Below are 17,662 nucleotides of genomic sequence, written 5' to 3' on the forward strand. Positions count from 1 at the left end.
GTTCAGGACAAATCAATCACTGTCTTGAAAATTGTATCAAAAACTCTTGCCAGTAAAAACGCTCAGGTGCTTGTCTTTTTTTTTTTTTTTTGTGGGTTGTGGGGCCTGAACTCTGGGCCTGGGCGCTGTCCCTCAGCTTTTCAGCTCAAGGAGAGCACTCTACCACTACAACCACAGCGTCACTTCCAGCTTTTGCTGTTTACATGGTGCTGAGGAATCGAACCCAAGGCCTCATGCATGCAAGGCAAGCACCCTACCACTGACCCATCTTCCCAGCCCTAAAAAAAATTTTTTTTGCCAGTCTTGGGGCTTGAACTTAGGACACTGTGCCTGAGCTTCTTTTGTTCAAGGCTAGCACTCTACCACTTGAACCACAGCACCACTTCTAGCCTTTTCTGTGTATGTGGTACTGAGGAATCAAACCCAGGGCTTCATGCATGCTAGGCAAGCACTCTACCACTAAGCCACGTTCGCAGCCCCCACATAGTTTTTAAGTGCACAATTCAATGGCTTTTAAGATATTCAGAAAGTTGAGCAACCACTATCAGTAATTCTAGAATTTTTTACATCATTGCCAAAAGAACTCCTGAATTCATGAGCAATTGCTCCCAGCTCTACCGGCCTCTGCTATGGCAACCTGCATCTACCTTCTGATGATAGATTTGTCTATCTTAGACATTCATGCAACGTAATAGAATGATTGGTGTTACATAATTTTATAGTCTCTTTTTTTGTGTGGGTTACTTCTTACACTTAGCATAAACTTCATCCACGCTATAGTATGTATGATTACTTCATTATTTTCTATGCCCTGTAGTTTTTTGTTTTTGAGACAGGGGCTTGCTTTGTAACTCAGGCTGGACTTGAACTTGTAATGATCCTACCTCAGCTTCCCAAATGCTGGGATTACAGGGGTGTACCACCATGCTTAGTCCAATGTCTTATAATTTATTTAGAAAGAATATTTCTTGAAAAGAGGCAAATGCTATACATTTCATAATAGGAAAAATTGTACTATTCTTTTTTATTTTGTTTTTGTTTCTAGTTTTTTTGAGATAGAACCCTATGATGTAGCCCAGCTGTCCCTGAACTCACAGTCTCCTACTTCAGCCTACCCAGTATTGGAATTATGACTCAAAACTTTTGTTGTTCTTCACAGAGAAAATGAAGCAAGACATTCAACTTAGAAATTTAGCTTGACAAATTAATGTTATTAATATAATACAAAATGTGAATTCTGAGAATTGAGAAGTGATTTAAAAAAAAAAAAAACCTAAAGAGAACATAAAATTCTCACAGGTTAGGGTTGCTTGTTAACAGTTTCACTGATTCGTTAATCATCTAGCAAACTCTCTGCACTCCTGTGTGGGCCCATGCATTTGTCAGATGGAGACAGACGAGCAGGAAAGAGAGCACGAGGCTGCAGCTGAATTTAGAACGTTAGAGGTGTTCTCATCCGCCACATGAGATGGACGAGAGATTCCTTCCAGTAGGCGAGCACGGAGCACAGACAACAGATGTGAGAAAGGTCCCAAGCATCCGTGCTCTGAGGAAGGGAGGCGCCAACGTGATTGATGTCCCGAGGCTGTATAAAAGCACCGGACTTCACCCCAACTGCTTGTCACATTGACCTGCACGGCTCTCAGCTGCTCCTGGAGTTTCTATCACCTGGACAGAAGAAAACTGTTTGGAGAATAGCATTTTATTTGTGGCCATGCCAGAACCCACTAAGAAAGAGGGTAAGATTTCATATGTACATCTTTTTCTCACTGTGCTTTTTAATCATACTTCTTTTTCATTGTCATTTTTAACATAATTTTTTTTAAGTACTTTATTTTGGACTTTTAAATCTGTGTGGGTTTTTTTTTTTGGTATGTTATTTTCAAACAAGTGTGCAAGTTCTTAGACTAGAAAATAATAGATTCATTGTAGGGGAAAGAGAAGATACTTTAGGAAAAAAAACAGATCACAGAGGAAAAATCAGCAAGACTAACAAACGGAGAGAGATATCTCAGTTATGATGGTTTACCATTCTGATAGTTTACAAATTAAGATTGATTGCAACAATCAAATGAAAATATTATCATTTCAATCCTAAAAGATACTTAAAGTACTATTAAGATATATTAGTTGCTCAGGATGAGCTGGTTGGATTTTCAAGCTTATTTCTTTAAGTTTGATCTCAAATTTTTCACCATGTGTACTTATAATTTCTAGGAGCAGGAGCTGGAGTGCTTCCTCAAATGGTTAACAAATTTGATCAAGATTTCAGAAAAGTTACTTCCAGGTCTTCTATTATTTTTCACAGAAAGACATTTAAAATATATAGATGCCGGGTTTTCTCCATGTTTTAATGTTTTTGAAGGGTGGCTTTGTCAAATTCAGAGGAAATGTCTCTCAATCTCACTGATAGATTGTATTATTTTCTGGATATATATATAACTGTATATATATGTAATTTTATAATTTGTAGCCCTTTAAGAACAATTATGCAGAACATATGTAAAGATATTTCATTAGAAGAAATGTTGCCTCTAATGAAGATTTTTCTATCAAAAAAATCAAAATTTTATATTACTAATAATATAAATAAGAATTTTTGGTTATGAAAATAACATGGAAAAGAAGATCTATAATACAAGCATAGTGACTTTAATTTATAATGGAAATACCGTTAAAAATATTCTTTCATTTATATCAGTCTTTGTTGGTGGTTGCCTACATCTATCGTTTTAAATTCTGCATGTGCAGGCGCGCGCACACACATACACAAGTTAGCAGGGAATATACAAATAATAGAGTTTTCATTTTTAATTCCTGAAAAATCTTCTTAATCATTATTTTGAAGAACTTTGACAAAGATGCTACACATTGAATCCCAAGTTGAAATACTAACCAAATTATCCAAAGGCTTTTAAATATATTTTCTTTATGTAATTAAGTAGCCGGTGCTGACAGGCGGTGGTGATCAGTTTACAGGTTGGCCTGATTTAGTGGTAGAGAGCATTGATGGATGAAGTCTTCCACCCGAAATAACCACACCAAATGCATGCATTAATAGGGGAACTTAATCCTGCCCATCAGGCAGAGAACCCAGGCCCTGCTAGAGTGTCTTATTTGTAATGCAAATGATTTACATGTGTATTAAGTGTCCTTTTATTTGATCTGTCTTTTGACGCTGGACTTGCCTCTTCCAGTCTTACTTGGATAAAAGGCATTCTGTGTTTCCTAACTTGAAAACAGAGCATTGTTTTTATTATCCCAAACAAATGAATTTGCACTTGTTGTTTGAAAGCCCAATTAAAAAGGACGGGAAGCTGAAAAACAAATATATAAAGTGACAGGCTGTGGAGCTTACAAAGCTAATTGAATGATTCTGCCGCCAGATGTGATGAGTTTTAGGTTTTGCTGTGATTTGCTTGGATCTGATGCACTTTGCTTTCAGAGCGAATGAAATTTTTAGAGCCACAAAGAGGAAACTATATTTTTAACTTCAATCCACCATGATACATTTCTTTCTTTTTGACTAAATCAGCATGGATATTGAAGTCTCTGCACATAGCTCTCTTTGGCTATAAAAGCTCTTTTGATACTTTGTGAAAGACACACACACACACACACACACACACACACACACACACACACACACACACACACACACACACACACACACACACACACACACACACACACACACACACACACACACACACACACACACACACACACACACACACACACACACACACACACACACACACCAGGACAGTAATTTTATACCCACAGATTCTTTGGTTAAGCTTAAATTTGGATGGTGGGAAGTAGGAACTGGGAAAAAAAAAAAAGATACTGATATGTAAACATAAAATCCATTGAGGAAGTACAGTTTTTTCATTTCGTTCTTTTAGCAGCAGAACTGATTTTTAAAGAGACAGTACTTTGAGGCTTTTCCTTAATGAATTTGTAGTCTTTTTTTCTTTTCTCTTCGTTGTTATTGTTTCCGTCAGAAGCCCAAATACAATGCAATCCCTGAGCTGTTCTGGTCAAGGCTACTTGTACATTTTCTTAATGGCGATTTTATGTTCACTGGAGCCAGTTTTGTTCCACAGATGCCCTTCTTCTGAAAGGAAGCCCTGAGAATGAAAGCTGCCATAGAATCTATTCTTCAGGGTCATTTCAAATGCCCTGCAGACATGCTCCTGAAGGACACGTCTCTCTAGTTCCAGGCATCTTCTTAACTTTCCTCTCTCTCTGGACAGGCATGTCCAGAGAAGGTAGGCCCCGATGCTGGTAATTCTTGAAAGAAGCATTGGATTTGCTAGGTCCTTCCAAAGATTCAAGGAAGATCTGATAGCGTTGCAAAAGAAAAGAAAAAGAAAGACTGAGTTTTCAGTACCTGAAGGTACAGAGGACTTGTTACTTAACTATCTCCCAACCTGGCATTGCCTAGTTCTGTTGGGCTCTGGGGAGAGCTGGTCCTTCTAAGGAGAAGGAAGAACATGAGGATAATTCTGGACCTTGAAGAGGAAGTCTAATGGAAGTAATTAGTCAGCAGTCCTTACTTAGTGCCTTGAAAATATTCTGGCTGTTTCAGTGACACCCTTTTGGGAAGAGAAAGCATTCTGTTTTCTTCCTAGTAAGACTCAAATCGGGTGCTTCACTCATTCTAGGCTCCTGCTCTTTGGCTGAGCTAAACCTCCAGCCCAGACGTTCTTTTAAAGGAGTGCCCCATTTTCCCATTGTCCTGCTCTCCAAGTCTTTCAGTCGCATATGTATTCTTTGGAGAGCTATACCATTTGAGCATCAAGTACACCTAATAGGCCTATCTTTTTCTTTTCTTTTCTTTTTTTGCCAGTCCTAGGCTTGAACACAGGGCCTGGGCACTGTCCCTGAGCTTATTTTTTGCTCAAGGCTAGCATTCTACCACTTCCAGCCTTTTCTGTTTATGTGGTACTGAGGAATCAAACCCAGGGCTTCATGCTAGGCAATATCTACCACTAAGCCACACTCCAAACCCTATGCCTATCTGATTATATTTGAGTTCCTGCAGCTCCAGTACAATTACATTGTTCTGATCAAATGGCAAAAGAAGATAGAGAGGAAAGCACCAGCACTGTGGGCCTCTCCCAAATGGCCTTGCCAATGCACTTGTTTATATATCATTTATTAATTAATAACCTACTATGCGCTAGGTGCTAGGATTTCAGGTCCATATAAAAAGAGGCTTCTAGAGACCCTCACAGTTTAATTGCCCTTGGGTTCTACTGTAGAGACATCATCTTTCACCAAACATTTCTTCCTTTTGGTCAAACAAAAACTTTCTCAACAGAAAATTGTAATATCTTTATTTTCTGAGGTAGAAACTCTGTTGGCTTGAAATTCCTATGAATGGGGCTGGGAAGGTGGCTCAGTGGTAGAGCACTTGCCTTGCATGCATGAGGCCCTGGGTTCGATTCCTCAGCACCACATAAGCAGAAAAAAAAAGCCGGAAGTGGCGCTGTGGCTCAAGTGGTAGAGGGCTAGCCTTGAGCTGAAGAGCTGAGGGACAGCGCCCAGGCCCAGAGTTCAGGCCCCACAATTGGACCCCCCCAAAAAAAATAATAAAATAAAATAAAATTCCTATGAATGGCTCTTAATTCCATAGAAAATCTGTTTCTGTAGAATTATGTCTCTGCAGATTCAAATCATAAGGCTTGATTCTTTAACACCCTGAAACTATATATCCATGACATATATATCATATATATCATATATATATTCCCTATGTGTGGGTTTCCCAAAAAGAAATTTCAGATATCTCTATCTCTATCTATCTATCTATCTATCTATCTATCTATCTATCTATCTATCTATCTATCTATCTATCTATATCATACAGTGGGGTTTTTGTCAGTTGTGGGACTTTTTCTTTTTTTTTGGTGGTGGGACTTGAACTCTGGGCCACAGCGTCACTTCTGGTTTTCTGGTGGTTTATTGGAGATAAGAGTCTCATGGACTTTTCTGCCTGGGCTGGCTTTGAACCACAAATCCTCAGATCTCAGCCTCCTGAGTAGCAAGGATTACAGGTGTGAGCCACCTATGACCAGCTTAGGACTTTTTTTTTTTGCTGTTGGTCATAGTGCTGGAACTCAGAGCCTGGGTGCATCCCTGAGCACTTGTTGCTCAAGGCTAGTGCTCTACTAGTTTGAGACACTGCACCACTCCCAGTTTTCTGGAGTTAATTGGAGATGAGTCTCATGCACTTTCCTGCCCAAGCTGATTTTGAACTACAGTCCTGAGACTTCAGCCTCTGAGTAGCTAAGATTACAGGGTTCCAGCACCCAGCTGGAAACCATAAGTGTTAGATTCTACAGGATCTAGAAAAAAGTTTCCGCTCTATTGAACATGAATTTTGATTATATAATATATCAGGCTTGATTATATTTTATGAATTTAACTAGGCAAAGAAAAGGTAATAAATAGTTCACCCACCTTTTTTTTCTTTTTGCCAGTCCTGGGGTTTGAACTCAGGGCCTGGACTTCTTTTGCTCAAGGCTAGGACTCTACCACTTGAGCCACAGCGCTGCTTCTGGCTTTTTCTGTGATTAATTGCAGATAAGAGTCTCACAAACTTTCCTGCCTGGGCTGCCTTCAAACCACAATCCTCAGATCTCAGCCTCCTGAGTAGCTAGGATTACAGGCGTGAGCTACTGGTACCTGGCAAAATAGCTCCTTTTTAGTGCTAGTGTGTCACTAAAAAAACAAAACTGAGTAAGGTCGCTCCAGCTTTTTCATAATCTAAGAAATTTCTTTTTGGGAAACACACATAGGGCAGAATACTACTTTATGATTATCATTTAAACAGGCCATTCTGATACCTTCAGGAATCAAAGCTGTGGTGTGTCCATCAACATACCTTGTCTGGCTTGGTTTTCTTTGGGTTGGAGTGGGTGGGACCATGCTGATGGCTGGCACATCTTCTCAACCTATTGGCTTTCCCCCTTTCTTTATCCTTTCCCATCTCAGGAAATATTGTCACATTTGAATGTTCTGCTGAGCCCCAAACCTATCTAAATGTAGAGCAGGGTTCTTCACCTCTTGCCTATTTCTATAATGCATAACCCACAGCTTAGTCATCATCAAAAAGGAGCCCAGGGGCTGGAAGGCTTTCCTCTCATGTTCATTTTTTGACCTTCAGTTTCCACCTGCATGAGGCTGGCCGGCCTATCTCAAACACCAAAATAAGCCTGCCTTTGGCAAGTCATCTTACGTAGAGAACGTTACCTTTACCTCAGAATTAAGAAAGAGTTAGTAATTTAGAGGCAATAGATAAAAGAAGAAAGAAGGAAGCATTTTATCAAGGGCAACATTTATTTTTCCCACCTAACTTTGAATAGTTTATTTAAGCCACATAGAAGACTCTAATGAGAAATAAAGGAAATATAATGCTGGGTATTGTGGTTCATGCCTGTAATCCCAGCACTCAGAAAGCTGAGACAAAAGGATCCTGACTTCAAGGCCAGCTTGAGGTACATAGTAAGACAAACCAAAGTTTATTTGTTTGAAGGAATAATCAAAAGTATATTTGTGTGACTGAGTATGGCAGTATTTATTTCCCCCTGGCTGTACTTGAGATCCTTGTGTAACTTTGAGCTCTCGGTAGTAAGAAGTAATACTATAGGGCCCATGCACCCTAGAGAGGCGTAATGCTTGGCAGAATTGTTCTTTTGCAGTAGCTTGCTTTTATGGCTGCTCATACTGCACCTGTTAGGAAGATAAATAAAGGACTAGCCAATTCTTTCTTTCAAGCACCCTAAATATATCCACTTAAAAAAAAACTTTGGAGCTAGGGCTCATGCCTGTAATCCTAGCTACACAGTAGACTGAGATCTGAGGATCACAGTTCAAGCCTGAACAGGAAAGTCTGTGAGACTCTTAGTTCTAATTAACCACCAAAAAGCCAGAAATGTGGCTGTGGCTCAAGTTGGTAGAATTCTAGTGTGGAACAACAAAAAAAAAGTTCAGGGACAATATCTAGGCCCTGAGTTTAAGCCTCCAGGACCTGTACAGACAGCAAATCAACAACAACAACCCAAAAAGCTCAACCTTTGGAACAACAAGTTGTATTTTTCCTTGCCATCCAGTTAGTCTGAAGACATGTCCTTCTTTTCCCCAGGCCTTTCCAACAACATGGAAGTCAGGGGAAGGGAGATGGTGAAATCATAAGTGGTAAAGATCAGGCTCTGTAGCTAGGGTGAGGGAGAGAGAAAAATGAAGCATTTGTAATCCTTTATTGCCTTCATGGTTTGCTTTATATTGGCATGAGATGTGGCCTTGAAACATTTTACTTTATTATTGTTACTACTACTACTACTACTACTATTATTAGCTGTTGTTTTGTATTTACTCACAGGCTGGCCTCGAACCAGCAGTCCTCCAATGTGTTAGGATGTCAGGCAAGCACTACCACACCTGGCATTAAAGCACTTTGTTTTAGGCCATATAGGTGCACATAGTTGGTAGTGTTCTCTTATCCAATTAGCAATTTCAAAGTCTAATTCTCCAACAGTCATGGTGAAGCTACTTTTTGTTGTTGTTGTTGGTCATGGGGCCTGAACTCTAGGCCTGGGCGCTGTCCCTCAGCTCTTCATCTCAAGGCTAGCACTCTACCACTTGAGCTATAGCACCACTTCTGGCTTTTTCTGCTTATGTGTTGAGGAATTGAACCCAGGGCCTCATGTATGCAAGGCAAGCACTCTACCTAAGCCACCTTCCCAGCCCAGTTGCTTTTCAAAAGTTCCTGGGCACAACAAATAAATAAATTGTTTCTCTAAAAACTTGAATGAATGTGCACCAATGTTCTATAATAGTTTGTGTTTGTCTGTTTTGTTAGTTTATTTTGCTTTGTGAGAGGGCTCTTACTTTGTACCTCAGGCTGGACTGGATTTTTCACTCCTCCTGCTAAGTGTCCAGAGGGCTGGGGTTACAGGCATGAGTAGACACAGAGCCTCTGCAATACTTCCTGCCCCAATCTCCCTACCCTCCTTATCCCCCCCACCCCCCACCCTCCTGCTCCACTTTTGGCTTTTTGGTGCTTAATTGGAAATCAGAGTCTCACAGCTTTTTTTGCCTGGGCTGGCTTCAAATCATGATCTTCAGACTCAGTCTCCTGAGTAGCTAGGATTACAGGCATGAGCCACCAGTACCTGGATTGGAGGGGGTGATTTTTCTGGAATCTTGTTGGTTCAGAATATTATACCCTGAGGAAAACTCACAAAAATACAGACAAGTGTTGGGGATTCGCGCATTAGGGATTTCTGAGTGAGGTCATCACAAAGTAGCGATTATTCATTTACATTGCCTGAAATTTGAGAGAATGACTAGAGATGAAACTGTGAAAAAAGAAGGCAGGTTTTTCTCATTTAATTCCCTACATGAATGCAGCAATTTCATAACCAGGGAGAACTTGGAGGGCTGGTGTACGCTCTACTTTTGTTTTTGTGTTTTGTTTTGCTTTTCACTTAAGGAAGAGCCTCCCCAAACTCCTGATACTCTGGCTTCAGTCTCTTCAGTACTAGACTCACAGGAATACACCGCCAATGCACAATTCCCCAGAGTGTGTGTGGGGTGTGTGTGTGTGTGTGTGTGAGAGAGAGAGAGAGAGAGAGAGAGAGAGAGTGAGTGCGTGAGTGAGTGAGTGAGAGTATATGTCCTTGGGCTTGAGCTGAGAGCCTGGGCAATGTCTCTAAGCTTTTGTGCTCAAAGCTAATGCTCAGTTCCACTTTGAGCCACAGCACCATTTCTGGTTTTTGGGTGGTTCTGGTTTTGGGCTGGCTTGAAACCTCAATCCTCAGATCTCAGCCTCCTAAGTCGCTAGGATTATAGGTGTGAGTCACCGGCGCCCAGCAACCCTGATAACTTTTTACAAAGATAGTTTCCCCAAAGTCCAAATGATAGTCTTGTTCTTGTTCTTCCTGAGTCTATTGTGAGTGGACAGGTCTAGCTTTAATTTAGTTTAATGTACACTTATAAAGCCACCCAGATAGAACACAAGCCGAATTCCAGGTTGTTCGCATTGGCAGGGCAGAGTATTTATGGGCATTCATATTGTTTCCTGATTCCATCAGATCAGGGTGCAGATTGAGTGACTTGGCAGATGGAAAGACCAAGGTCTGTCAAGCCTCTGCCTACTTCTCTCTCTAAAGTGCGTTCACAAAAGGCTAACTGTAATCTGCCTTTCATTATGCCTTTCAAGTCTAAATCCACTTTGATGAGACTTTTGCCCTTTTTATACTCCCTTAGGAATCTTTTTGTTGGCCAATTTGGCACAAGGATGCAATATCTAAAATTGTAATTAATATGTTAGGTCTTAGTTCTTATAATTTTGTTTCTTTCATGCTTGACTTATCTTCAACTGTTTGGAATAAATGTTCAAATCCTCTTTTCTAAATAGCATCAAATCTCTTCTTGATTTCCTCAGGAATTCTTTGCCTTATATGAAATTCCATGTTGGAATAGAGTGTGTTCTACTTAAAAACTATGAGTTTACCTACTTTTCACATGTTTAGAACCAAATGTGTTTAAGATTTCTCTGTTTGATTTATATGTATGATTAAGTCTTTTTGCACATTAAATAATATCCATTATTAAACAGGGACATAAACAAATTACTGCATATTATTCATAGAACATTCTAGACAACTCACAGTTCAATTGCACCTTAGGCTGAGTCACTTACAAAGTACATGCATATGAATATGAAATTACTTACTTGGTATGTCTTAGTTTCTTTATCTGTAAAATGCAATTAAAATAATCCTGATTCAAGTACTAGTGGCTCACACCTGTAATCCTAGCTACTCAGGAGGCTGCGATCTGAAGATTGTAGTTTGAAGATTGTAGTTTGAAGCTGGCCCAGGCAGGAAAATCTGTAGGACTATTATCTCCAAATAATCACCAAAAATCTTGATAGTTGTGGCTCAAGTGGCAAAGGAGTAGCCTTGAGCAAAAAAGCTCGAGGACAGTCCTGGGCCCTGAGTTCAAGCTCCAGAGTAGCGCGTATGTGCATGCTCACATACACGCACACACACATACACACTTAGTACTTTATTTACTTGGACTTTGTAAAAATTTAAATAAATCTGGTTGAGTGTTCAGAACACGAGCTTACATATAACAAATGCTCAAGCAGCAGCCTTCTAAAGCAGGAAAGCCAAGACTCTGGTAGAAGGGATTAAACATCTCCCATACACTATAATCTTCCAAGGCATTTCCACCCTATCAAGTATAGGACAACCTCTGCTTTTCCCCTCACCTTAGGCTAATATTTGTAATACATTTCCAAAAGGCTACTATGATTATGGAGACTGCCAGGAGTATGTCCTTGTTTTATTTGTAGTGAAACATCTTAGTTTTCACGCGGGGACCTGCAGATCAAATGCAAGCACTCCTGTTGTCCTGAGTGGGTCTTCAGTTGTCATGCCCGAGGGCCAACTACAGGCTGTGTCTCCACTATTCCATCGTGCAAGAGTGGCCTTTACTACTTAGATGGAAGTGCCACCATGCACAATCGAACTTGTGGCTGCGTGTGCCACACGTACTGTAAGGCTTGGGATTCAGGGTTCGTCATTGATCTCTTGCCTATCATGAATGCCTTTGGCAGGTGGGCTTGTCCTGAGACTGAATTTTTCTGAGTTCACCACATCAAGAACGCTCTGTAGCCACATAGGGATAGGTGATTGATTGTCACTGGACTTTTATGCTTTTGATCCCACTGGGCATCAGGCTTCTCCTTTCTCCATTTTTATAAAGTCACCCAATGGGAGGCCCAGAAGTATCTTGGGACAAAGTCTTTATTATTTTTTTAATCCTATAACCCTAGGACTGCTACATGCATGACACCCCCAGAAAAGCACCAAGAGGGATAAATGGGGAATCACAATTCTAATCCTCTTTGTAATCACTCCTTTTGACTTCTGCCAATATTGACTTCTGTTAATCTTTGTTCACTTCTTCAGAGTTTTTGTTCTTTGACTCTGTTCTCTTTTGTGTGTGTTTGGTCAGTAGTGGGGCTTTGAATGCAGGGCCTGGGCGCTTTTGCTCAAGGCTAGCTCTCTGCCACTTTGAGCTACAGTCACACTTCAGACTTTTTGGTGGTTAACTGGGGATAATAGTCCCACAGATTTTCCTGCCTGGGCTGGCTACAAACCATAATCCTCAGATCTCAGCCTCTTGAGTAGCTAGGATTATAGGCATGAGCCATGGGCACCTAGCTTGTTTTGTTCTATTTTGTTGAGACAGACCCAAGCTAGCTTAAAACTTGAGATCCTCCTGCCTCAATATCCCCAGTGCTGGGATTACATTCTGAGATTAATTTCAGCTTAATTTCTTCAACTCAAGTAAAGCTCACATCACCTCCATCTATTGGATTATTTTTTAAAATGTGTACCATTAGAAAGATTAAAGAACAAGTACACTGAGAGAGGAAAACAAAATCAAACCAGAATAGTTGGTAGTTTAGGGAAATTGCATCAATGAGTCAAAAATTTACCTCATCAGCACACAATTGGATTTCATTTATTCAGACCCTCTATGTACAGTCTCTGACAGCATTTGACCACAGTAAATAAACCTTAAAACTGAAAAATGGGTGCAGTAGTGCCTACTATCCTAGCCATGCAAGAGGCTGACATAGAAGGTCACTTCAGAGGCTCAAGTTCAGGGTCTTAGGCTCATCTTAAAGTTGATTGGTTCATTTTAAGTAGCTGTATTCTCTGCAGAGCTAAAGGTTAATTTTGTTCTGGAACCTGCAAGCCTTATTGTTTCAACTAGTGTGGATAGTAATGGGCCTAAAATGTAATGGATTTCTCCTTCTTAGTAAAACACAGTGGATGTTGGTGGTAATGGCGTTTTGTTTTGTTTTATTTTATTTTTAGGGAAGGAAGGGGGATGCAAACTGAGAGGGGGGAGGAGGAACAAATGCCATCATGCTATTCAGCATACACTATGTGGAAAATGAACTATGCAACTGTGGGCAGGGCTGGGAGGGGGGAAACTGGGGGAAAGTGAAGGAAGGGGTGACATTGTCCAAAAAAAGAAATGTACTCATTACATGACTGCGTAACACCTTAATAACAACAAGTACACACAGTGGGCAAAATTTAACTGTGTCTTATAGAGATAGTGTAGTATGTGAAATCCAGAGAGCCCAAATGACTGGCTTTTATGTCAGATGAGCATATAGTGAATTGCATTTGAATTTGTGTCCAAATGTTCATGTCGTTTGTATTTTATCTATGCTAGAAGGTTTGAGTTGTTTTTTTGTTTTTCCACCTCAGCTTCCTAAGCGGCCAGGCATTACTATGATTGTTTCTCTTTTAATTATTGAAGAAACGATACAGTGTTTGGTTATGATTTGATTGGAACTTAAAATTAATAAAAACGATTAAGACATTAACATTATGTGAGCACATATTCTATTAGTTGTCAGAGCATTGATATCCTTATATATTACGTTACCACTAGAAAACATCACTGATGGGGCTGGGAATGTGGCTTAGTGGTAGAGTGCTTGCCTAACATGCATGAAGTCCTGGTTTCAATTCCTCAGTACCACATAAACAGAAAAAGCCAAACGTGGCACTGTGGTTCAAGTGATAGAGGCCCTGAGTTCAAGCCCCAAGACTGACAAAAAAAACCCCAAATCACTGTATACTTTGATAGAACATGTAATAATGACTTTTCATTATTATGAAAATAAAACTTTGACTTTGATGATTTCTTTTCTTTTCTTTTGTATGTGAGTGTCCTAGGCTTGAACTCAGGGCCTAGGTGCTGCCCTTGAGCTTTATTGCTCAAGGCTAGCGCCTGCCCCTTGAGCAACACAGCTCCACTTCTGGCTTTTTGGTGGTTAATTGAAGATAAGCGTCTTATTGACTTTTCTGCTGGGTTTGGCTTTGTGGCACCATCCTCAGATCTCAGCCTCCTGAGTAGTTAGGATTACAGACGTGAGCTACTGGCACCCTGCAACTGTTGATTTCTTAAAGGGTCTTGCAGACACTTGGGAAGCCCAGATCATACTTTAGCAATCATTATCATAAATTAAGATTGCTTCTAAAATGATGACTAATTCCTTTATGTCTTGAGATGTAAAATCTCTGAGTAAGAGACAAAATAAGCCATGTTACTACTAAAATATGAAATATTGAACGGTGTTTAAATTCTGTACCTTTGAGGCATAAGCCAATTTAACTAATAAAAATGCTCTGTCATTTGTATTTGAGGATTTCTTTTGGCATTTATAGTTAATATAGTCAAAACTTAGATTCTAAGTATTATGAACATTTCTAAGCAAATGGTATTTCTTTTTTTTTTTTTTTCTTGGCTGTACTGGGACTTGGACTCTGTCTGGGCCAGGGTGCTGTCTCTGAGCTCTTCAGCTCCAGGCTAGTGCTCTACCACTTGAGTGACAGCACCACTTCCAGTTTTCTAATTGTTAATTGGAGATAAGAGTCTCATGGGCTTCCTGCCCAGGCTGCGGGCAGGAACTGTGATCTTCAGATCTCAGCCTCCAGAGTACCTAGGATTATAGGCGTGAACCACCAGTGCCTGGCTGACAAATGGTATTTCCTAAGTCAGTTTCCATCTACTGTGCTGTTGTTCAGGTAGATGAGGACCAGGAGACGACATACTTAGTGCCAGACCATAATATGGACAAGGGGAAAACCTGACACTGGTTACTCCCTATTGAATTTAAAGACAAAGACAGTATGCTGTGTTATCAAATGTAACAGTACATGAATTAGCCATGTAGAGGATTTTTCTTCTTATTGTTAATTTTTTTGTAAGAAGCATTCACCTCATTTATTTCCGATATAGAATGCCACTTTGGGAAGAGGAAATAATAATAAGGAAAAAGAAGCAATTTTTCTCTTTCTACCTCATATTGCTAAAGGATAGCCCCCAAAAGTTGCTTCCCCAAAGTGGCAGAATTGAAAGCCCCTTCAAAAGACCTATAATCAAAACAAATGACAATGAGTATTATTAGTATATCTTTTCTTCTTGTCTTTTCTATGTCTATGTAATATATTCATGTGGTTTCATGATACTTATTCACGTGGTAATATAACTCATTGAAAAGCTAAGTGCAACGGCACCAAAGGACTTATAGAACATTTTTAAAACGATCATGTTATTTTAATGTCTGCAATACTATGTCATATGATATGTGATAATATGATGATCGTGCAATATAAATGCTAAAACAATGCTCTGTACATTGTGTGTTATTTTAAATAGTGAACCTATGGGAAGGAAAGAATTGAGTTATGTCATTTGCACCCGTATCTATAAAAACAGGCAAGTTAATACCTTTGTAGAGTTAAAGATTCATTTCCCCTTTGGAATTACTGACCGTCGAAAATAGAAATGGTGTCCACTGGCGAGAGGCCGCCCATGTATGGAGTCACTGGACGATCCGGGTTTCAGCAGCAGCACAAAGGTCACCTATGGAGCTGTCGGTTCATGTCTGCCACCGGTGCCCGTCAGTTAGAACGCTTGGGCACAGGCTGTGCAGACATGCCATCGGCGGCATCCCTGTGCTTTTTACAGTAGGTGACCATAGGAAAAATCTGCCACAAATAGACCAAGCCCTCTGAAAGCATTTCAGCATTGCAGAGGAAGGGAAAGTCTATATCTCTGAATTAGAAAGGATCAAAGACCAGCCAGCCGCCCTTGCCTGAGAAAGGCAGACTCCGCTTCATATTTGTGTGGTCCATTAGAGCATTTCGTTGAGTTCTTTTATCGCTTCAGAGTATCTTGATTTGCCTCCGTGTGTGTGTGTGTGTGTGTGTGTGTGTGTGTGTGTTTGTGTGTGTGTGTGTGTGTGTGTGTGTGTGTGTGTGTGTGTGTGCGCATGTGCATGCGCCCGGCCTGTGGCTTAAATGCAAGGCCTGAGTATTGTCCCTTAGCTTTTTTGCTCAAAGTTATTAGCACTACCCCAGAAGCCACAGCTCCACTACTGGTGTTATGGTGATTCATTGGAGATAACAGTCTTATAGCTTTTCCTACCCAGGCTGGCTTCAAACCTCAATCCTCAGATCTCAGCCTCCTGAGTAGCTAGGATTACAGGCATGAGCCATCTGTCTTGATTTCTTCTTCTTTTTTTTTTTTTAAGCAAGTTTTTAAAGCAACTTACATATTCCTGATTTTTTTTGGGTTGGTCATAGGGCTTGAACTCTAGGCTTGGGCCCTATCCCTGCGCTCTTCAGCTCAAAGCAAACGCTCTACCGCTTGAACCACAGTACCACTTCCAATTTTCTGGTGGTTAATTGGAGATAAGAGTCTCACAGACTTTTCTGCCCTGGCTGGCTTTGAACTGTGATCCTCAGATCTCAGTCTCCTCAGTAGCTAGGATTACAGGCGTGAGCCACGGAGCCCGGCTCCTGATTTTTTTAATACCACATTGTTGGCATGTTTTTCAACAGAGACCATGTCATGGGATGGTTGGAGGGGTGAAGGATGAAGAAAGGGGACAAAAAATTTATTCATACAATAGAAAAGGTTCAACTGAAGTAGTCCTTTGGTTTTTAAGGAAGCAGAACAATTAACAGAACCTCATCTCAATCAAATTTGTTTTAAGATTCAGAGAATTGACCAAAGGCGGGTACCACAGCTGAGCTAATGAACCCAGCGTTACTGTATTTGCCTAGAAATTGGTAGAACAGGCTACTTGCCTCACTTTTCCAGTCCAGATTTTAAATGGAGGGCATTCTTTAGAAAGGCAAGGGCTGTTTTATTCCTGAGGGCTCAAACTCCAGCCCTAATTGCTCTCCTGCCCTTGTTAAGAAATGCAAGACATGTGTTGACAGTAAGAAGAACTCTAAATGACAGACTGGGCGACTGCCTCTCTGCCCCGTAGCCAACGGGAGAGAGACCAATGGGAGACATAGCGTTCCCTGTGGGTAACGCAGCCCAAGAAAGCTGCCCGCAGAGTGCCAGCGGATGGTTCTTGATTTCTTGGCAGCAAGAAGAAGGGACTTTTGTGCTGGTAGAGACCGACTGCCAGTCAATTCTATTTTTGGAGCACCTGCTGTGTGGAACTTGGAAAGGAAGAGAAGATGGGCCTTGTACTCAAGAAGCTTGTGACCAAAAGGAGAAGAAAAAAAACCCCATCCACTACTGTACATCTTTTACCATTCACAACTACCACGACCCGGAAGGAGAATGGGTGACATTTAGGGCCTGGGTTGAGTCATGTGCTTGAAGTCACAAGCAGCACCAGGAACCCCCTAAGAGCCTGTTAGGAATCCAGACTCTTGGAAGTAACAATGAGTCAGAACAAGCCCTTTGATGAGATTCCCAAGCGCTTATCATGCTCACAGCAATCTCCACAGCTCCAGAGGGTGTGCGTCTTGATTATTGTCTCTGAAACATCGTTCAAGAGCAGCATGAGCTGGTTTGATGATTAAATTGATGCTACAGGTCATCTACCTGTGAATTCCTTGAACTATCTTATCTCCTCTACTGTAAGCCACTTTATTATTATTTTCTTGACTGGTACTAGGGCTTGAACTCAGGACCTGGGCACTGTCTCTTAGCCTTTTAGCTTAAGGTTAGTATTCTACCACTTGAGTCACAGTGCCACTTCTGGTTTTGGATGGCTTATTGGGAATGAGGGTCTCAT

General features: G+C 40.7%; 1 protein-coding gene across 1 annotated transcript in view; it reads left to right on the forward strand.

Annotated features, from left to right (window-relative positions):
- The first annotated feature begins 1,637 nt into the window (after positions 1–1,637).
- The window catches only part of Mybpc1 (myosin binding protein C1), a 93,869-nt gene continuing 77,844 nt past the window's right edge, over positions 1,638–17,662 (forward strand). The window contains exon 1 of the mRNA XM_042693283.1: positions 1,638–1,739. Coding sequence (XP_042549217.1) covers positions 1,715–1,739 — 25 coding nt within the window. The 5' untranslated portion in view covers positions 1,638–1,714. The remainder of the gene's footprint in view (positions 1,740–17,662) is intronic.

The sequence above is a fragment of the Dipodomys spectabilis genome, unplaced genomic scaffold (genome assembly GCF_019054845.1).
Source record: "Dipodomys spectabilis isolate Male_0828 unplaced genomic scaffold, ASM1905484v1 ptg000163l, whole genome shotgun sequence".
Taxonomy (NCBI): domain Eukaryota; kingdom Metazoa; phylum Chordata; class Mammalia; order Rodentia; family Heteromyidae; genus Dipodomys; species Dipodomys spectabilis.